The 23,287-nt window shown below is 38.6% G+C and overlaps 1 protein-coding gene across 2 annotated transcripts in view; it reads left to right on the top strand.

The window, feature by feature from the left end:
* Window positions 1-21,171, top strand: part of LOC129775206 (ecdysone 20-monooxygenase) — an 88,462-nt gene extending 67,291 nt beyond the window's left edge. The window contains exons 1-8 of one of the 2 annotated variants that reach the window (XM_055779600.1): window positions 2,803-3,127; window positions 18,399-18,921; window positions 18,979-19,169; window positions 19,233-19,434; window positions 19,506-19,668; window positions 20,162-20,398; window positions 20,457-20,681; window positions 20,742-21,171. In XM_055779600.1, coding sequence (XP_055635575.1) covers window positions 3,124-3,127; window positions 18,399-18,921; window positions 18,979-19,169; window positions 19,233-19,434; window positions 19,506-19,668; window positions 20,162-20,398; window positions 20,457-20,681; window positions 20,742-20,849 — 1,653 coding nt within the window. In that variant the 5' untranslated portion in view covers window positions 2,803-3,123 and the 3' untranslated portion in view covers window positions 20,850-21,171. Of the gene's footprint in view, window positions 1-2,802; window positions 3,128-18,398; window positions 18,922-18,978; window positions 19,170-19,232; window positions 19,435-19,505; window positions 19,669-20,161; window positions 20,399-20,456; window positions 20,682-20,741 lie in introns of those variants that run through there. The other variant, XM_055779601.1, reaches the window with a different exon arrangement.
* Window positions 21,172-23,287: the final 2,116 nt, after the last annotated feature.

The raw sequence follows: 23,287 nt of genomic DNA on the forward strand, positions 1-23,287 counted from the left end.
CTGGCGATCCTTTTTTTTTTTTGTATAGGTAGAAGAAAATATAGGAGTGCGTTTCACCATATCAAAATCCATTTCCAATTTCGAACAAAGATCAATTTCGCTAGCGCAAACATCAAATGGACTACCAGCAGTTGTCACTATGTAATTGTAGAACATATGAGAATTTAATTTTCCGAACTTCCCCTTTTTCCTTTAGAGTTTTCCGAAAATTTTCACTTGTCATGTTTGGCTGGAATATTTTTGGTTGAAATATATTTAATATTTTTATGGGACCCCCTCTCCATTCCAGAGGAGGAAGGGGTGAAACATAGGTGGATAGTCTAACCATCATAGAAACATTTATTGCACCCTAAAACCTCAATATGCCCAATTTGGTTTCATTTGCTTGATTAATTCTCGAGTAATGCAGAAATTTGTGTTTCATTTGTATGGCAGAAGTTCGGGAAGCACTATTTATTCGATGATTTATCGGAAAGAGGAAGAAATCCCGATCCTTCCAACCTCGATCTGGACCGGAAAGTAATCAACCTCATCAATCGGAATAAATCCATGTCAATGCGTGACTTGGCGAAAAAATCTGGGACGGTCGGAATGGCGCAGCGCATCAAAAAGCGGTACAACCTGAATACATACAAGAAGTAAAAAATATCAAAACAACGTGCTGAACTAAAATCACGAGCGAAAACCATGGCCCGGAAGCTGTATCATCGAATATAGCATAAATTCAATACGTCATTCTGATGGATATTGGAACTTACGTTAAAGAGGACTCGAGAATTCTTCCGAGACCACAATTTTACACAGTCATTGGCGAGGATACTGGACCATTGTCGATCGAATCTTCAAAAAGGATAGTAAGATCAATAATACCATGACGAAATTCAAGAAAAACTGGATTGCTGCGTCCAAGAAAGCCGATCGATCCACTGTACGAAACCTAATGAAAAGTGTTAAGTTGAAGATCAGAACATATTTCCAATAATCATTGTTTTACTTGTTTTTCTCCACACATTATAAGAAGAAGGTTCATCAAACATTGCCGAACGGTTTCCTTGTTTGATTGATCAATAAAAATGTATTTTAATGGGTTTTTTACACTCCTTAGCCCCTTGAACGACAATTTATTTTCAGTCAGCATTTCCCTGGCAAATGATTTAATTCTCATATTCATATTCACTCAATTCAACACTGTAATTATCTCTTTCACATAAATTATCCCCCTTTCTTTTATCCATATCTGTCGTTTATCGTCATAACGGCAGTTTGTTCAGGAAAATTTATGACGAACTGGACTCGTCATTTCCGTTCAAGGGGTTAATAACGTACGCGAGCAGTGATAAAGGTAGGGTCATTCGAGACAGAGTTGGCCTGGAGGCTCCTCTACTTCGAAAAACTCGTTCACGGTCAGAAAATTTCAGTCTGCACATAGGATGTCATTAGGTACCTAATTCTTGGTAGAGATGAGTAATTTTTGATAAATTTTTGTGTTTTACTTTATCATTGTATGTACAGATACATTAGAGGCTTCTTCATACGCCAGCGTTTGACATTGCATCAATTTATTCATTATATTTATTTTTATGTTACCAAAAATCAACAAAAGATGTCTTGTGTGATTTTAAACAAGATAGGGGAAGTGGGGGCATAGTGGTCACCGTAAGGAATATGCCCATTTCCGGCGTCCACATACTGCTTCAATTCACGTTTTTCGAAGAATGTTATAGTTCAACTCATTGTTGTTCAAGAGAGCAAACGGCTTTTACTATGAAAATTCAAAATCGTACATTTTTCATCGTTAGAAAAAAAAAGGTGAAAAATCGAACATTTATTTTGCTTGGAGGTAAAGGCGTCACCTAGTGGAGGCAATAAGCTTGACCTATTAACCTATAGTCTCAATTTAAATTTTCTCATGCGTACAAAAACGTAGTAACAAACACATAACGTTCCGATAATGAGGCTTGATTTAGTTGGAGTGGCATATTTTCCTACGGTCAAAGCCACAAAAGAAACCTTTTCAAGAGCAGATTGTGATGAGGTGTATCAACTCCAGTAAACAGAACTTTGTAAGTTGTTATTCACCTATGACCACTTTGCCCTCAAACATCAAAGTGATTTCTATGCTAATTAATTGCTGAGATTAAACAAAATATCTGTTCACATCTCCTAGAATATGTGAACAGTCGTCCAAACTGATGATTTGTGCAACATATCAGATTGAATAAACTAAATTTCACGAGAAATTCCTTAGATACCATGCGGACAGAACTACGGCCGAATTGCTATCGAGAAAGTAATTTCTGTTTTTATTTATATTTTGACATGCGACAGCTCTACTGAAGTACAGGGTGGCTCAAAAGTCATTAAATGCTTCAAAAATAATGTGATTATCAATACGGCATCTATAATCCATAGTTATACAACAAGCAGGTGACCACTTTGCCCCTCATGACCAATTTGCCCCCACTACCCCTACATGAACATTGAACGAAAATTTTGGAATCGCCGAAAGAATCATCACCGTATTTACGCATGATCCAAAGTAAAGTTCAAATGTGAACCTTGTTGACACTTCGAACATATACCTAGACCTTATCAGTAATGTTTCCTCCGGGAGCAAAACATTTACCATAAATAATGTAAACTGCGTAGACCCTATGTGTTGCGAGTAGCTAAATCGAATGGCACCACAAACATCGTCATCATCATCTACTCGCAAACACTCATGGTTTATCAGTTGATAAGCCTCCGAAAAGCATCCCGTGGCTTAGTGCTCCAGCGCTGATAGTGACCATATTACGACGCGACGCGCTGCCAGTGTTCGGGGGAAATCGCGAAGGTAACGTTCCGACACGAAACGTATTGCTAAAACCGGCGGCAGCGGAGACAGACGTGACAGAAACAATAGACAAATAGCGAGTGTCACTGCTTACGTGCCTCTTATCAGACCGGGACTGGGTTCCCGAGAAGTTTCCTTCTGTTAGCCAAAATATAGGTGATAAAAAGTGGTGCTGTTATAATTCCGTTAAACAGTTGAAATTCTCGCTCAGTATCAATCGAGCTACTTCAGTGACATGTTAGTGACTTAGGTTGGACCACCGAAAGCATCTCTGGACACCGATCATAATGGGTAAGGAGTGTTCGTTGAATACTGCTGTATTTATTATCAAATCACGCCGCATTCTCGCGCACGCGATAGCGCAGCACAGCCTGAAAGGCGCGCACACGCCAAAACAAATCAATGAAAGAGGCTGCCTGTAACTGGACCAACGACCAGAACATTGACCATGACAGTGAACAGTGAAGAGAGTGTTTTTTTTTCTTTTTCCATTATTGTGAGCAGTCGCCGCCGCTTTGATTTTGCGCGTCGTGTTCAGCTGTCTTCTTGACTTACCCTGATGCGAAACGGAGAGCCGCCGCCGCGAAACGAAAATGCAAGTGCAGAAAATCCTCCACCTCTACCGTTTTCTCACAGCTGATCACTCACTCTACTGGCACACAATCGAAGTGCTTGTGGGAGAAAATGCAGTTGCTAAGCGACGAAGACGAGACGGCGAAGAGGGGTGTGATGCCAATTTTCGAACACGTTCGAACAAGTTTTGCGTAACGAGGTATTGTTTTTGTTTTGGCTCCCCCATGTGCTGCATTGTTGTTTGTTTCTGTGATTACGATGCGATAGCGCTCACGGTGGAAGAGAAGAAATTTTTTATCGAAGCCATCTTCAGTTCTTATATACGGCATAACAGTGATCACGATAAGAAGGAGCTATGGAGTTGTTAAGCAAATAAAACCCCCAAAGTCATTGCACCTAGCATAATTTTGTTGAATAAATAAGATTAATATTCATTAACGACATTCATGGTTTGTGTGAACAACCCGATAACAGTGTATCGAAATGTTAACAGAGATGGTGTAGGTGAACACCAAATCTAAGTTTTATGGCATGATTATAACCCATAAAATCAAACTCTTGCTCATTTTCCCGAACTAACGCAGCGCTGTAATTGAGTGTATATTTTTATGTTATAATTCGACTAATGGATCATTAATTAAAATTACATTAAAAAAAGTATTTAAAACCCAGAATTTTTATTACCCAGAAGGCGGGGTACCGGAACTTTCTAATCTTTCATAAAAAAAACAACAAATCGGCGTACGAAATATAAATACCATCGGTACCGAAGCGTCTGTTCAATATGATTTTAATCGAAATCGAAGCGATGAATGAACACTGAGGTTAATTACTAAATTCTAGAAAACATATTCCTCGTACAAGTAAAATGTATTTTTAGAAATCGACACAATAGAGTATACTATAAGACGTGTCTAATGTCTGGAAAATAAGTTAAACAGGATGGGATGGCGGTCTCGAAGTATTGAACACTTTGCGTTGCGTCAATCGTAAGGAATTCAGTCACATGAGTCTTGAGTGTAGAATTATCAGGCAATGAAATCAAAACCATAGAAAATTTAGTTTCTCATGAATCACTTATTTCATCGTTTCGTACCATAAAATTAGGTTGGGGAAAAAGAAATCCATCATTTTCTCGGTAGACAATATCGACAAAATCACAGAAATAATTGAAGTTGACCGGCATGTTAGTAGTCGTAGCATCGCCCAGAAGCTAAAGATCGACCATAAAACACCTTTGAAAAAAAACCGCGTACCAACACCGAATTTCAGCTTCCGGTGAAACGGAAATTTCAACCACGTTATTTTTTAACTAAAAAACTCCATTCCGACTATTTGACTCTTTTTTTACTCTGACATTTCCCACACTTTCTAAAATATATGGTTGGGGTAAAAGAAATGTTGTATTTCTGATCGAAATTTGACGCTTTACTTAACATACTCAAAATTATCCAATTTAAGTCTAATATGCACCGTTTTGTTCGCAAACTTGTTGCCATTTAGAAGGCAACTTCATCATCAATCAATCCGTCAATCCGGGCTTGGCGATGGTTTGGGCCGGCTCACCGCGTTTGGGCCGGGCCACGACTTTTTTCGCTTAAGGTTGTCGTACGTGATCCACTTTTCATCACCAGTCACCATCTTCTTCAAAAATGGATCGAGTTCATTCCGTTTCAGCAGTTCATCGCTGGCGTTGATTCGGTCTAAAAGATTATTTTTTTGCGTCAACTCGTGTGGCACCGTCTTCTGCAAATGGTTCCAAACGATTTTATGGTCTATACCCAATTCCTGGCCAATCGAGCGAGTGCTCACATGCCGGTCTACTTGGATGATTTCAACGATTTTATCGGTTTCCACGACGATTGGCCTACCAGCACGGGGTGTATCTTCGACAGCCACTACACCAGAACGAAATCGATCAAACCAACGCTGTGCTGTGCGAGTCGTTACAGTATCGGGTTCATTAACTACACGATTTTTTTCGGCCGCCTTCGTTGCAGTTTTACCTCGCAGGTAGTAACGTAGAATGTGCCGAATTTCCTGCTTGGTGGAGTCCACCTTTGACGCGCTATAACTTGAGACTGAAAAGGACAATCACAACACTGTCAAAACGACACTTGTAGCACAGATTGCCGTCTTTAAATAGCCGTATAGTATGACCCGATGCGATAAGTACAACACAAGATATGTTTAAGTGTTGCCATATATTGATAATATACGACATTTCTTTTTCCCCAGCCCAATATTATATCACTTTTCTCCCCCCTTCCAATTGCTTTCACTTCATCTCGCGATCGTGGCCATGTCACTTAACCTACCGAACCTGCGCGCAGAGTTTCACCCTTGTTTAACGTATACGAAATCGTTCTCGACCTTCTGGACGTACTGGAGTACGGGTTGTCTACGATCGGAAGTCTTTTCACAAGTTTTGGCATGCACCGCGGGATACCGCGTTGATTCCCGCCAGTTTCGTCATGGATTTTCAACAGTCAACTGTCTGGTACTAGAATCTGCCAGCAAGGTCCTATACAAGCCGTCTGTTGAACGGGCTTTTCCTAAGCAATTTTATCAAAGAAGCGCATCCAATAAAAATTGTATTGTTCTCTACAATATGGGTTAAATCAGGGTAAAACCCCCAGATTTTTCCAGTTAGAAGCAATTTTGCTTCTCATTTTTTACGTTTCGCATCACTCTACAGTTGCGGAAGTCGCTTTACTGTCAAAACTAATAACAAGACAGAACCGGTCGAAAAACAGAAGACAGACCAATTACGCTTGTGGACAGGGCCCGAAATCTTCGAAGGTGAAAATAGAGGACCGACTTTACTCTCAATAGCTTCGCTTCGACTAGAACTGCTTCGACAGTCGCTGGCAACAGAAAGTGACTTGACTAGAAAATTAATTGACTAGCGTTGACTAGCGTTGACTAGCGAGGGTGACTGGTGAACTAGTCCAGTCAGTGGTTATTCTAACTTACTCGACTAATGAATACAAATCTGCCTCTTCATTCAACTGACTCCAATCCTCACTTCCAATTCCCCCTGACACTGATTCATACCCGCGTACGCAATATTATTTTTACGTCCATATAAAGAGGAACGAAAACATGGTTTCTGATGCAAAAAAAGAAGTTACCCCATCAATGGACGGTTTATTTTCTACCCATCGTGAACTCAAACCAACGAACTTAGACATATATCAAGTATGCTATAAAGGTCCTCGCGTTAGTATTAGGCGTGAAAAATAGCGCACGCTATTTTATACGTGTAAATAATTTTCGTGTACGATACAAAACAATCTAGCTCACCTGTAGCGTATGTCAAACCACGTTGAACTCAAACATCGATGCATGCACACGTACATGGGAGAGAGAAGGAGAGAAACGAATTCGTTTTGGGGGAAGTCACTTCAAAATGCAATGAGGACAATTTGACTGGGAAGAACGAAATGATATATTCGAGTCGGTAGAGGGAGATAGCGACTAAACATCCGACTGGCTGTTTAGTCGTTTTGGCGGAGAGACTGCGTGAAGAAGCCAAAAGTCAATACTAACTGAATACGGGTATAGTCAGTCAGATAGTCAGCTAACTATCCTCAGTTGACTATGACTATGCAGAGCCCTGCTTGTGGAATTCAAGTGTTTTAGTCGGTTAATTTTGGAAAATTCGATTTTTTGTGAGCCTAATTCATCCTTGATCATCGTTCATTGTATTTTGTAATACGGTAGGTGGTTTGGTTCCTTATGGGTTCTTGAAGTCTTTGTTTCGAAATTTCGAGTCCATTCGAGTCTGACCTTCCGTCAGGGTTAAACCGATACCTGGTTTGGGTTTCATTGTTTATATTTGGAAGACAAAATGGGAGAGCTGAACTGATATTCAGCTGAACAGCCAGACAACACCAACATTGAACAGTGCATGTCAGCCAAAAAGTCTGCCGGAGCTCATAGTATCCCTTTGTTCAGCGCTCATCGGCACATTTCCTGGTGAATGCTCATCCAAGCTGGGATCAAAACTTTCATGTTTACTCTGAACCAAGAGTTGGAGTTTCTCTATTACCTACTTGATCTTGAGAACCGTCTGGCCATCAGTGCGCTTTTTCTTGCTGTATTGTTACTAGTATATATAAACATTTTTGCTTAACATTTAATGTTAATAATGTAGAAAACCGATTACTCGCGGTCGACTCGAGTTTAGAAAGGTGACATATTTTCTTCAGGAAAAGAAGGGGATATAAGGATATTGTTCACACTTCACTCTCACACTCAATTATTAAACCTATAAACCTATACTCATTCGATGCCAAACCGAAATAGTGATTCTCAGATTTACGTGAGCAGGAATTGTTTTGCAAGAAAAATGCAAAAAATGCAAAAAAAAAATTCGCAATAATTGATTGTAGAGGGAAACTTCGATGTAACATACACATAATTCACTTTCAAAACGTTATATCGAAGCGTAATAAAGAATTCAGAAACATAGTTCATATTACATTATTTTGATGCAGTTTAGTTAGTAAATAATGACGAAAAAAATCCAACTAGAAGGTGAAGCTAACCTTTCTCATGATGTTCCCCTTAATACTGTTGATTGAGGGTAAATAGATGAAATGACCATTTGCTCATTAAAAAAAACTTTCTCCCTGTAACAGTGCCCTTCTTCCGGTATTTGGGAGACTTGTTGGTAATTGCATGGACTATTCATAAAATTTTCGTTCAGAATTGAACTTTAGTCGCATAGATCTAATCTAGTCACATAGGAATATTGAACAAAGACTGAAAACAAATTAACTTTTAAAATTCATAGCTCAAAACGATAAAAACCACATCGTTGATTTTAGGATATGTAATGTAAAAAAAAAACTTTCAGCTTCCAAGAAAAAATATTCAAAAAATATAATGCTCTCTGCCTTTAATTATGCAAATTACTAAAAAACAAATGCAATTGTTACAAGTCACTTGCTAGCTTTCGCTATCTGTCGAATCTTGCCTCCGCCAACGGTATTTATTAACATAAAGAAAAGAGAAAACACATATTCATAAATAAAAGGCTAGACAGGTTCTATCGCATAAAACTGTAAAAACTGTATACCTGTAATTTCAATAAATAAAACCTAATGAAAATAAAATGACAGATAAAAAAATAGCTATTCAAGGGTTAAAAAAAGACGGCACATAGTCATACACAACACGAATTAAGGTTTATATACAGAACAAACAACATTACATGACACATTGAAACATCGCTACGGTTGGCAGTGCTAAAAGCGATGAAAACCAACCGGAATTTGACGGATTCCAAGGGTTCCGGTAGAATCGAGTCGTTGGAATCGTAGCTTCTACGAAATCTCTTCTTGAAGAAGGAAGTCACCTCCGGCCAAATAAAGGAACCAGCAGTTTGTAGCAGTTGCGCAGTGATCTTGTTGAGAAGATCGGTGATCAGTCGACGAATAGTTAAGCCCGGTGTGGCGTGGCGATTCATCTAGTCGAGTACCAGATCCGGAATCAAGACGAACGGAAGGACAACTCAGCAACGTTCAGAATTCCCTGTCATAAAGCCGAGCCAACGCAGGAACGAGGGACGATCAGCTGCGGTCAGAATCTCCGTCTGAAGCCGAGTCTACGCAGGAGCATAGGAGAATCAGCGGCGAGTCTTGACACGACACTCCTATGAGTACCTGTAAAATCGAGTAGAAGTTAGGGAATCAGGGCAGGAGAAAGTTGAACCGTTTCGTTAGGAAACTATAAAGTGGTGTTTTCCCTTTTCCGAGAAACCTAGTTTGGCTAGGATTGAGCTGGCCCTAGGAAGGCAAAGGAAGGAGTAGAAGAAAAGGGGGGAATTTGGACCACCTAAGCAAATCGCCCAATATTTCCAAACCAATACGGTCTAAATAAAAAATGTCACATTGTATACTGAGCTACACTTGTTTTCTTTCAATAAATAATGTTTAATCATTATATAAAGCATCAATCTACCAAATATATAATAAAATAAAAGAGATGATTTTTGGACATTAAAATTTTATGCGGGGTGATTTGGTCCAGTGTGTGTTTCATCGAAAAAACATACTTATGTTTATGTAAAGTATTTTGGGATAATATTACAATCAGTAACAATGTTTTGGGATCGATACCAGGTGTCTTGGCCAGATTCCAGACCAGAAAAGTTGGATTGACACCATCTAGAATTCTGCATGAATTTTTTCACTGTTGGTCGAGCATTTTCAAACACTTTTGATGCTTGGTCAAAGAAATTCCGTTCTCGATGGCCTGCGTTGCTCTTTCAAGCTCCTCCTTCTTCCAACGTTGTCTGTCCATCTTCTTCTTGTAATTCAGCGGCATCTAGAATCAATTAGACCAAAGAAAAGTCTCAAACCTGTAGGAACAATCCACCCCACAGAAACGTGTCCATGTCACCCCACACAACACGCAAAAATTAAAATGCAATTATTTTCATTTATTGTTATCAAACTTACAGTTTCGCTACATCAAATTGTTCCGAACAGAACAGAACGGAACTTTACTACACAATACACGAAAAGTTTGTTTAATCAGCGGGAAAAACCTTAAAGGCACTTTCCGTCTCACATTTTTTGACGCTCAAAGTACTTGATGTATTTATGTTACAGTTTCCCTCTACTTGTGAAGTTTTACCAAAGTTTTTTTACTTTAGGTACATACGGTTCAACAATAGATGGAAATGACATTATAGAAAATCCAAGTTGAGCCGTAATTTTTTAGATAAAGGGGTGGTCCAAATCACCCCGTGTTACCCTACATGCGGGCAGCTAGGCGTAGCAAGTCCTATATTACACAATCATTAATTCCGAAAACAAAATCTGATTTATTTCCAGATGTGATATTTTTTGAAAGAAAACTAGCGTGTTGGCTTTAACTTAACCACTGAATCCATTATTCAAATCGGTTCAGTGATTAAAAAGTTATAAATGTTTGAAAATAGTTATTTTGGGAAAAAATATTTTCCGGGCCAACGGTTAACTATGAAAAATGATAACTCAAAAACGATAAGAATCACTTCTCTGATTTTTGGATATGTTACATAAAAAACCTTAGATTTCAAGAAAAAATATAAAAAATATAGCGCCCTCTAGTTCGAAGCCATGTGAACTTTTGAAAAATACAAGCAAAAATACGAACACAAAATCCAATTTTTCTGCTAATGCAATATCTTTCCAAAAAAGACCAGTTATTTATCTTTAATTTGATATGTCGATCATCTGAAATCGGTTCAGTAGTTCAAACGTTATGAATTTTCGATAAAAGTCATTATTGAAAAAGGAGATACAAATGAAAAATGTTATCCTTATCCTCCTGAACTAACACGGTGCCTAATGCATTGGGTGAAACATCTGTATATAATACAGTTACAATTGTCTGCTTCCGAAAAGAATCCCAGACATATCGTAGATTCAATGATATGTTGTTTCATGATCTCGAAAGCGCTTTCCTACTCTTTGTTCCAACTCCATTTCTGTTTGTTGCTTGTTTGTTTGTTGTGGTACATCACCTCAACGGTTCTCGCAACTCGCATTTTCCTTACTCTTTAAAGACGCGGTCCTCTCAACACGCGTTGTGTACTCTTCTCACGTACACATTTTTCTAAGATTCTGTTATGCGGTCCTCTCAAAACGCATTTACATTATACGAAACAAACCAATCTTCGCGATCCTCTCAACGCGCTTTGTGGGCTATTCTCATTTTGTTGTGCGGTCCTCTCAACGCGCATTTACGTAGTTCATCACAGATCAATCTTTTCTTGCGGTCCTCTCGACACGCATTTAAATTCTTCTACTTCTTAATTGGCACTAACGTTCCTAGCGGAACTTCGCCGTCTCAAGGTAGTATTACTTGAGTCATTTTTACTTGTACTTTTTACTGTTACTAGTTGAGATTTCTGTGCCAAATAACACGCCTTGAATGCATTCTGAGTGACAAGCTCTAGAATACGCGTGTCCACTGTGCAAGACGGAGGAACTTTCTTTGATGAAAAATTCCTTCGGGGGTCTTCGTAGCCACTTGGTTACGCGTTTGCTTACCAAGCGATCGATCGTGAGTTCAAACTCAGGGCCCTCAATTGACCATCTTTGTGTTATTATAGAATAACTACGTCCACGCAACAATCATCAGCGATGGAGAACGATCCATGGTCGAAATAAGATCGATTCATCCATACAACTGCTCTGCTCTGCAAGACACATCGGGCTGCTGTTCTATAAATAACCCAACAATGATCAATATCAACTGTCTCTGCTGTCCGATCTGCTGAACAATAGAAGAACAGAAAGAATACCCTAACGCCTAAATGGCTACTACCGTGTAATTTACCATAATGTAATGGAACAGAAAACTTAACGCCTAAATGGCTACTACTAATTACTGTGTAATTTACAATTTATAGAAAAATAAACATATGTACATGTACACGATTAAAACCCGGCTCTGTTACAGCTAAAATGCTAATGAGCCTAATAAATAAATAAATGGGATAAAAAAAAATTCCTTCGACCAGAACGGGGACCGAACCCAAACCCCCGGCATGTTAGGTGTGACGCTAACCACTCGGCCACGGAAGCACAATTTAAATTTTTTAAGACAAATTAATTTTAACGGTCCTTTCAACGCGATACTATTTCGCTTTTTTTGTTTTCAAAAGGCACATCACTTCGGCTCATCTATTCCATTCGAATTTAGGCGGTCCTCTCAACTCGCCATATTTAATTTTTCAATAATGCGGTCCTCTCAACGTGTCATTTTTCTGGTTGGAATTCTGGAATTCCGTCGTGTAAAAATGTGAAGATCACGCAATCGGGGATTTTCTTTCTTCTAGTACATCCAATATATTTATGTGGTTAAGTTAAATGCTACAAATAATTTGCAGCAAAACCTGTCACGGTCGCCAACATCAACATCTGCAACATCTAACTCTATTGGGAAATTGGGAAACACATCGGCATATGCAGTATATAATTCAGGATGACGTACAGTAACTGTGTCGTGTTCCTCTGACTTTCAACTTCGTCGCATTTCTTGAACAGCTGCCAAATACCCATGCGTGTTGATTCGAATAGAGTTTCAATGTTTCATGTATCGAGATCCTGTTTATTGTCCCTTTCCGTTCTTCGTTCATATCAATTGTAAGAGATGATCAGATTATTTCCGTAGTTGTAAAATACCATTTCTCAATAATATTCGTTTTTTAGCGATCTAGTTTGCATTGACTTTTTTGCAGTAGATTTTAATTGGTCGGTGTTAAATCAGACCGGACATGTGACATTTTTATGATTTCGAGAAAAACGAGCTTGAAGTTTGGTGCTATACCTTACCCTTGTCTTCGTTGAGCATTCAAAACAATTTTGGTACGTTATTCCTGCTGCACGCGTGATCCAAATCTGATCAATATGGTATGTAGCTTACGAAATACTTAACCTAATGCAATAAATAACTCGAAATTTCCAATTTTGCGATCGATCAATCGTTCAATCGATCTCCGAAAGGAGAAAATTCTCGAATCTTTCCCAAGTTTTTTTTTCACGCGCTAAAGAGTTTAAAATTCCCGTCTGGTGTTATTTTCGTTGAAAGAAATCGAAAAAAAAAAAGGGTGAATCCCGTACCCCGAAGTTGCCCCTGTCTACTGCCCAATTTGATCAATCCGTCCCCAACACCGCTTTTTCCGTTCTGAATTTGTTTGTGAGGTTTTAGTGGTATTTTTGTTAAAATTTCACATAAATGAAGTTTAATTACGCTTTCTATAGTTAGCTCCCATAGCTCCAACAAAATGGGTTGAACGATTGATGATCAGCCACCCGAAATTAACAATGGATTTGTTCTTCGAACAGTTGGTCGTTAATGAATAAATATCCGTTGCAAATGTTTTGTCCAATACTGTATCTACTAATTCAACCCTCTAATCTTAACACATCTTCTCTCAGAGCCAATTCGTTCTTCATTTATACAGCAATGGGTACGATAGAAATATATTCCTTAACATTCAGAGCTGTTTTAAAGCAAATTGAAAAAAATGTTGATATTAATATGAATAAATCACACACTGATCCCTTCGAACCGTGCGGCTGGATTTCAAAACAATACGGGATGGGACAGCAAAAAATAAATATACATTTCGTTACTGCTTCGAGCGTTTTCGATTGACAACTAGTGTACTAGCGATCCGAACTGCTTATCGAAAATGTTCTCTAGTATTCGCATTGTATAGCACAACTTTCTAAACCATTGTATCATACCAGGTAGAGAGAAAAAATTCACGTCAATTTCCGCTGCGTTTATTGCTTGTAGAACGAGTGGCAACGTTTTCGGATTCCAAAAGCCAAAAAATTAGTGTACACCGAATGTATTCCACTGGGCTTGCTGTTAGCTTTGTAGGTTTATGTAATAGAATATAGCATCCCATAGTTCCAACAAAACGAGAGGACCACATCTCTCGTTCCATTGGTTGAGTCCATGAGGTGATTGCGCAAAATGCTTGGAATAGATAACTTGCCACCGCGTTGTAACATACCCTACTCGAAACTGTCTCGAAACACGTAGAATGCTAGATCAATTCCACGATAAGTCGATTTCACAACCTGAAACAAGAAAAGTTGTCAACGGTAATCGAGAAGAAGTATGCCCAGAACAAATGGTCAAATGTTTTTCGAAACAAATTTCTCGTCAAAACTACACTTTTTACGAAAATCTACGAAACACTATATCGGTTTGGCATGGAATTGCTGTTCTTATATGTAGTATGTATTTCACCTTATTCTATCATTAGTAGAAGGGATCCGATTTCTCGCGGAGGAAAAGGAAAAGGAGTATCTACGAATATAACGACAATCACACACACACACAGATCGATAACTTCTAGGATGATCTTTCTGAAGACTTTTGAACTACGGTTTGAGACTAACCTTAGGGATAACCGAGTGGAGCCACCAGTCCAATTTATCTTCGTTCCTTTTGCGTTGCCAGTTAGTGATGGTATTTTTACGGACTAAAGGATAAAATTCATTGAGGGTGATTTGACGCTGATAAATGTCGCCTTCAATCACACCCACCTCGTCTAATGAGTTAGCCCTCTCATTACCCGGAATTGAGCAATGTGGAGGGACCCAGACAAAGATAATGACATAACAGCGTCTAGCACTCAAAATTTCTCGTATTCTCTCAAGGAAGTACGGCGAGTGCTTTTACGGTCTCATTGAACGGATAGCTTCGACCGAGCTAAGACTATCCGTTACAATGTAATAGTGCTCGAAAGGTCGTGAGGCGACGCTATCCAACGCCTAGTGTCTTGCTGCCAATTCAGCAATTTACACTGTGCAATGAAACTGAAGGCTATGGGAGCTAAAAAAATCGTTGAACACTCCAAATCCTGTGGACTCCTTCATAGAGGAAGACCCATCGGAAAAGTGCAAATTATCACAATTGATACCCCCACACTTTGCATCGAAGATAGTTGGAACGAACTCCGATTGATGATAATCTGAAAATCCATGGATATCCTGCCTCATGGACAGATCGAAATGTGACATAGGAATTGCTGTAGTCAGGAAGACAAACACGGTTGGGAATATACGAAGAAAGAACAACCTGCATGAAGATGATTTCATGATATGAACTCATGAATCCAGATTGAAAATTTAGCTCGGTCAGCTGCTCAAAATTTCCGATCACCAATGGGTTCATAACCTTACGTCGTATGAGCAACCGAAGAGATAATAAATTGAAGCGATCTTTTAGTGGGAGTACGCCTGCCAAAACCTCGGGCTCATGGTATGCATTGAGGCGTACATCTCAACGCGATACTGAGACAAAGATATTTCACTGAATTCACTCGAGTTTAATGAGGTGTGTTTAGGCAGCTGATTGAAAACAGAAACTGCCATACTCCATCACTGAGAGAATAGTTATTCGATACAACATCATAAGATCTTCGGGATGGGCTTCCCATCTGGTGCCGGTAATTGTACGGAGAAAGTTTATTCTTTCTTGGCATTTTTTACTCAGTTACCCAAGTACATTTAGAGTCGAACCAGACCTCAAGATACTTGAATGACATAGCATGAGTGATCGGTTTATCTAAAAGTCGAAGCTTAGGTTTTGCTGGTTTATGCTTCCTAGAAAAATACCACCATCTCTGCTTTCTCCGAAGAGAACCCGATCTCTAGCCCAATGGTTCAGCTTGAAAAATTGTTCAAAGTACCTTGTAAAGGTTCTTACAGGTCGGATTCATTTGATCCTACGACAGACACCACTCCATCATGTGCAAATTGTCTTAAGCTGCAATTTAGTGTAAGGCAATTGTCACTGTCGCATTACATTTTATAACATGTTTTTCAATAGAGGTGGTAGACCCCGAGAGTGTAATTTGTCTGACAGAACCTCTATTGAAATTGAATCAAACGCCCCCTTTATGTCCAAGAATACTGAAGTCATGTGTTTTTTTTCGGCGTAAGCCATTTGAATTTCTGAAGAAAGCAACGTAAGACAATCATTCGTCCCCTTGCCCTTGCGGAACCCATATTGTGTATCTGAGAGTAAGCCATTCGTTTCAACCCATCGATCATGGGAAAACAAGATAATTTTCTCCAACAATTTCCGTATACAAGACAGCATTGCTATTGGGTGGTACGAATTAAAGTCGACCCCGGAAAGGGTTTTTGAATAGCTTTAACTAGCACTTCATCCAATCATCCGGAACAATATTATGCTCCAGAAACTGATTAAATAAATTCTACAAGCGATGTTTCGCCTCATCCGAGAGGTTTTTCAGCAAGTTGAACTTAATTTTGTCTGATACTGGAGTCGAATTGTTACATGAAAGGAGAGCAAGTGGGAATTCTACCATCGAAAACACGTAATCAAGATCGCACCTATCTTGTGGTATATCTCGAAAGTTCTTTGCACGTGAACGAAATCGGGACAAAACTTTCGTGCAAAATTAAAAATCCATTGATGTGAATATTCCTCTTTTTCATTCGTTGAAGAGCGATTTCTCATCGAACCACATTTCATATTTTTTTCATTGACATTTCTCGTGACAAACCTCCCACGAAATTTCAAAAAATTTCCAAGTTTTTAAATTGATTTTCAAGGCCTAAATATGTCAATGGTTCCACGTTTCCGAAAAGTTAAAGCATTCGATTTTCTACATAAAGTTTGAAACACTGACTATCCCACCATGAATTGGGAGGCTTTCGACAAATAGTGGAACCTGGGATGGGTTTGAGCGCGAACTGCACTGTCATAGATCAAACGAGAATGGAAGTTATACTCCTCCAATGGAGGTAAACCATCTGCATATTCTTTCCAGTCAATCTGTTTGTGTTTTTTGATTCAGAAGAATTCAACCCATTGGTGATATAAATTTAGATTGGTAAGTGAGCACTACAGTTGGGATCCTAACGATAGTGAATTCGAGCAAAGCTAAAGGTCAAGAGCACTTGGGTTAGTAAGAGATTTCGGTACACGTGTTGTTTCCCCAGTGTTCAAAAAACACTCAGCTTTCAAGAAAAACTATAAAACTAAAAAAAAGAAATACATTTAATAATTATTTAGAAAAATTTATGTTTGGACAAAAGGGGAAAAGTAAAATGTAAATAGATACCCTAATGAAAATAATAAAAAAAAAACACGGGTCTAATATTTTGCGACAGGGAACGAAACTACTATTTTTTGTGGAAATCCGAGAACCACTATATCGGTTTGTTATGGAATGGCTGTGTACAGAATAACAAGCATCGTCAGAGACACTGTACAGTGCGTGACTACACTTGCTGCGCTTCATTCTTTTTTTTTCTCCTCACGATTTAACTCAAGAACGGAGCAACGGATTTGAACAGTCAGTATCAGGATTGAAGTGTCTCAGTCTGCGTCAGGTGTATATGTCAAGAAAGAAATTATATACAGCCAATATAGATCGCGCACAGAAAAATAATTTTTCGGGAACGTGGATGTTCGAAATTATTTAAATCAGAAAATCAATTGTGGGCGGGACGAAGTTTGCCGGGTCAGCTAGTATTTAAATAAAAATAGCAATGAATTATTTTCCAAGTAATATGATTTTCATCGCAGAATCGCATCGTTTTTTTCTCACAATTCAGAGTTCTACACATCTAAAAACTCTATGTAATATGCAGCATTTTAAGAAACAAAAACAAAGAAAACACCGAATGTTCCATTACCGGACTTTATTCATTTATGTGGAGCAATTCCCTTATTATTATTCAAAATTATGGATAGATCCACTTTTAATGTGTTTTACTTCCTTCCTTGTTTGTATTAAAGAGGCTTCAAACTTTGCAGTTCATTCGCCTCTAGTGTTTTACTTTTTCTTCTCCTTTGTTTTAAAGATGCTTTAAAATTTCCAGTTCATTCGCCTCTAAGTATGTTTTACTTTTTCATTTCTTTGTATTTAAGAGGCTTTAAACTTTGCAGTTAATTCGACTCTATGTTTTACTTCTTCTTCTTTGTTTTTAAGAGACTTTAAACTTTGTAGTTCATTCGCCTCTATTGTTTTACTTCTTCTTCTTGTTCTTTGTTTTTAAGAGGCTTTAAACTTTGCAGTTCATTCGCCTCTATTGTTTTACTTCTTCTTCTTGTTCTTTGTTTTTAAGAGGCTTTAAACTTTGCAGTTAATTCGCCTCTATTGTTTTACTTATCTTATCTTCTTTGTTTTTAAGAGGCTTTAAACTTTGCAGTTCATTCGCCTCTATTGTTTTACTTCACGTTTCTTTGTTTTTAAGAGGCTTTAAACTTTGCAGTTCATTCGCCTCCGTTGTTTTACTTGAATGGGATGTTATGGAAATGGGTGGTATCTTATGTTTTACTATCGACGGAAAATGTGGCCATCACCATGTCACTCCTTCGAAAAGTAGAAATCGCCGTAAGATATGCAAGCCACGTTACATCATCGCCGCAACATTTTCGCGTGATGCTTCACCATAATAATGTTGTTTTGTATTTGTATTTGCAGACATTTTCCAAACCCCGGACAATACGATGACGCTGGCCATCATCCTATTCTATGTATTCATCACGCTGTTTATGTTGATGTCGTACAACCCAAAGCCGCGCAAGATACTGGAATCGATGAAAGCTTTCTCGCTGCAGCTTATTTTCGCCAGCCGCAATTATGTCGCATCGTTGGTGCGCTCTGTAGCGAGCAGAAAAACGTCAGGAAGTAACGACCAAATAAAATCCATTTGGGATATCCCAGGGCCGAAACGATGGCCATTGATTGGAACCCAATGGATGTACACATTTGGACGATACAAACTGAACAAAGTGCACGATACATTTGTGGATCTGCACAAACGCTACGGTAATATTGTGCTGGAAGTTAGCTCGGTTCCGATAGTAAATCTTTTCGACCGTGTGGACATAGAGAAGGTCTTGAAGTATCCAAGCAAGTATCCGTATCGGCCTCCTACAGAAATAATAGAGTTCTACAGAAAAAGTCGACCGGATCGCTTCGCAAGCACCGGTATAGTAAACACGTAATACCAACGAAACCATTTTGTGTCCGTTCGCTAATAGCATCTACATTTTTACAGGCAAGGCGTTCAATGGCACGAGCTTCGTGTTAAGCTTACATCCGGGATAACCTCGCGCAAAGTGCTCCAATCATTTATTCCATCGTTGAACGAAATTTGTCAGGATTTCATCGAATTGATCCGTCGAAAACGGGATGAAAATAATTGTGTCAAGGACTTTCAGGACATCGCGAATACCGTTGGACTTGAAAGTATATTTTATAATCTTCCGCTATTTAGTTTTGATTAACGTAGATGTTTCTCCTCATTTTCAGTTATTTGCTGTCTTGTTTTGGGCCGCCGAATGGGCTATATGACCGCAGACAAGCAAAAAAATGAGAAATTCATAAAATTGGCCGATGCTGTTAAATCAACATTTGTCCACATCAGCAGAAGTAACTACGGCATGAAGTTGTGGAGATATTTCCCTACAAAATTGTATCGAGATTATGTTCAGTGCGAAGAAACCGTTTACGAGTAACACAAAATCTGTAAAATTATCACGATGTGATCATAATCAAGCTGTAATTTTTTTTTCCTCGTTGCAGCACAATCGCAGATATCGTTCATGAAGCACTGAAGGAGGAGCGAACCGATCATTCAGAGAATGATATGCGTAGCATTTTCCTAAATATTCTTCAGACCGAAGGACTCGACACAAAGGATAAGATTGTTGGTATCATCGATTTGATTCATGCCTCTATTGAGACGGTGAGTATTATCAATGTTACAATTTCACATCGCAAAACTATACCACTATGATTAGGCTCAAAAATGATTTTTAACCATCGATCGATACATTCTCTTCTGAAACTTCTCAACTATTCGCTTAAAACAATCTTTCGAAAAAAATCGAACTAAAACTAAGAAACCTAAATATTATATTTTGCGGACCCGGTACTTCTTCATTGAGAACTTATTGAAGACAAGCTTCAATTCAAGATAACAATTCAGTCTGAAGCACATCTAGGTTGTACTATTCTGGAAAACATTGATGTGCTATAAGTCCTGAATTACCCTGATATCGTTCGATTTAAAAAGAATCTCTTAAAAACGGTTCAGAAAGAAACTGGAAGTCCCAATTTAAACTTCACCGGCGTTTTGCTTCGACAATGAAATCAATATACTATCGAACAATTGTTACAAAATCGCAATGAACGAATTCAAAAGATGATCTAACGGCTACTTACTTTGTTTCCCACAGTTTTCGAACACCCTTTCTTTCCTACTACACAATCTGAGTCAACATCCGCACAAACAGAGCCGAATAGCGCAAGAATTTGGCACTGATTCTGAACTGATCACAAGCAACGACATGGCCAATGCGGTATTTACCAAAGCCTGTATTAAGGAGTCGTACCGCATTTCACCGGCCACCCCATGTCTCGCGAGAATTTTGGAGGAGGATTTCATCCTATCAGGCTACCATCTGAAAGCAGGGGTAACAAAAATAGAATCCGATTGAAAGTATAGGCTGATGATCTCGTTTTGGTTTACAGACGGTAATTCTCTGCCACACCCGAACATCATGCCAAAGCGAGGATAATTTCAAACAAGCCGATCAATACCTACCGGAAAGATGGCTTGAGCAAGTAGACGAAAACCAGAATGTGTACAAATTGGAGGAGCCTGGAGCTTCGTTAGTGCTACCATTCGGCACCGGTAGACGAATGTGTCCCGGCCATCGTATCATCGACATCGAACTGACCCTTGTTGCCGCAAAAGTAAGTACGAGATATAATCTATTTTTCGATCGTAGCTTGTTAAAATTTCCTGTTCCACAGATTTTTCAACATTTTGAAGTGGACTACCTCAGTGAACTGGACACGCAATTCCAATTTTTGCTAGCGCCGAAAACACCTATTGAGATTATGTTTAAAGACCGCAAATGAGAGCCCGAAGTATATGCCACACATACCTTTCATTATTTGTTAACTATTGTGATTAAGCGTCTTAATGTTAGTTTCGTGTAAAAAAACCCATTAGAACTCAGTTTATGATGAAGCGTCAGAATCATATTGATTATTCCTATTAATTCAGATTGTTGATCTGTGTACAATTGCCACTTATTATATACAAATATTTGTGTGACCTATTAGATTTACGAACAATTTTTTGTACTGAAATAATTTATTGCATTTGTACAAACTATGATTACGGACAAGATGAAAAAATCCAAATATATATTGACTTATTTTTTTCTAAAAAACCAAACATCAATTATTGCTTTTCTTTTTCAAGGCATTTTCACCGTTACACTGCTTGTTATACGATGAAAGTAATAGATTGTCCAACAAATCTAGCGAACTAAATCAAGATGCTGCTTTGGGTTTAAATTCGATACAATTAGAAACTGGTATCAATAAATTAATTCCTTTTCTCGATTAGTTCGGCACAACTTGGATATAGAGTAGACAGAATGGAAATCCCACTATCGTTCAACTAGAATAACCATACTGTTTCATCTTTTCGTTGCTGTAGCATTCCTAGCCCCTGTCCTTCAGCTTTCGCTTGACAAATGTCCAAATTTCTTGATTAATCGATTGGAGGCATTGGGCGTATCAGATAATTTTAGCCACTTATAGTACCCAACACCTTCCTGATCCTTGGTACGATGAATATTTTGCGCTGTCCAGCGTACACTGGATTATTTATTTAAGCGATTTTCTTGAAATTACGCGATTTACTCCAAATTTCAGCGACTTTCTTGAAATTACACTATTTGGCATTGCCTATCGTAAACTCGTTGGGAAGAGAAATCCTGCGAGTACAGATGATGGGGCAATATTTTTTAGGCGACTTTCTCGAAATTACACAATTTACTTGAAGTAACGCGATTTTTTTTGTTCGCGCACGCATCAATCGCGTAAAAAATAATTCAGTGTTTTGGGTTGCCGAGAAAGTTCATACCGATGTTTGGAAAAAAATCAATAAGTTACACTGGGACGAGTTGAAACGGTTTTTTCGATGTTCACTTGAAAGTTATCTTGACAAATCCCAAAATCATCAAATTCAAATGCAGCATATACAAGGTATGATAGATGACTTTCGATAAGAAATAGAGATTTATACTTAATGTTCCGAAAAAATATCAGTTTACAAAATTTCAAAAATATAGGGTTGGGGAAAAAGAAATATCGTATTTCTGATCGAAATTTGACGCTTTATTTAACATACTTAAAATTATCCAATTTAAGTCAAATATGCGCCGTTTTGTTCGCAAACTTGTTGCCATTTAGAAGGCAACTTCATTATCAACCCCTCCGTTTCAGCAGTGCATCGCAGGCGTTGATTCGGTCTAAAAGATTTTTTTTGCGTCAACTCGTGTGGCACCCATACATCCAGCTTTTTTTGGAATCCAATCTTCTGCAAATGGTTCCAAACGGTTTTATGGTCTATACCCAGTTCCTGGCCAATCGAGCGAGTGCTCACATGCCGGTCTACTTGGATGATTTCAACGATTTTATCGGTTTCCACGACAATTGGCCTACCAGTACGGGGTGTATCTTCGACAGCCACTACATCAGAACGAAATCGATCAAACCAATGCTGTGCTGTGCGAATCGTTACAGTATCGGGTCCATAAACTACACGAATTTTTTCGGCCGCCTTCGTTGGAGTTTTACCTCGCAGGTAGTAAAAATGTAAAATATGGCGAATTTCTTGCTTGGTGGACTCCATCATTGGCGCGCTATAACTTGAGACTGAAAAGACAATCACAACACTGTCAAAACGATACTTGTAGCACAGATTGTCGTCTTCTTCTTCTTTCTTTGTTTTTAAGAGGCTTTAAACTTTGCAGTTCATTCGCCTCTAAAACTGTCGTCTTTAAATAGTCGTATAGTATGACCCGATAAGTACAACACAAGATATGTTTAAGTGTTGCCATATATTGACAATATACGACATTTCCATTCTCCAACCAAATATCAAATAATGGCTTCATATGTTTCATATTTTTTCGTAAAGAGGGAGAAGTTGAAACGCGGAACTATCATGAATTTAATGTGCGGTTTTGCTTCACTAACTATCTACGACTGATTTACGACTATTGAAAAAAGGGGATAAACACAAGGGGGAGTAGCCGTGGCAGTTAGACGAACATAACCTGGCGGTTACTGCCTGATTTTCATTTTCATTGAAGCCATCGGAGACGAAATGAAATGATGATGGTCCCACCTCATTCCCCTGCAAAGGTTTGAGCGAGACGAGTTATCTTATTGATAATAATTATATTACGGTATTTATATTTTTTCATCAACTAACCAGTGAGCAAATTAAATTTAACAAGAAAACCGACTGGTTATCTCACAGACATAGATTACTAAAC

The sequence above is a fragment of the Toxorhynchites rutilus genome, chromosome 3, assembly GCF_029784135.1.
Source record: "Toxorhynchites rutilus septentrionalis strain SRP chromosome 3, ASM2978413v1, whole genome shotgun sequence".
Lineage (NCBI taxonomy): Eukaryota > Metazoa > Arthropoda > Insecta > Diptera > Culicidae > Toxorhynchites > Toxorhynchites rutilus.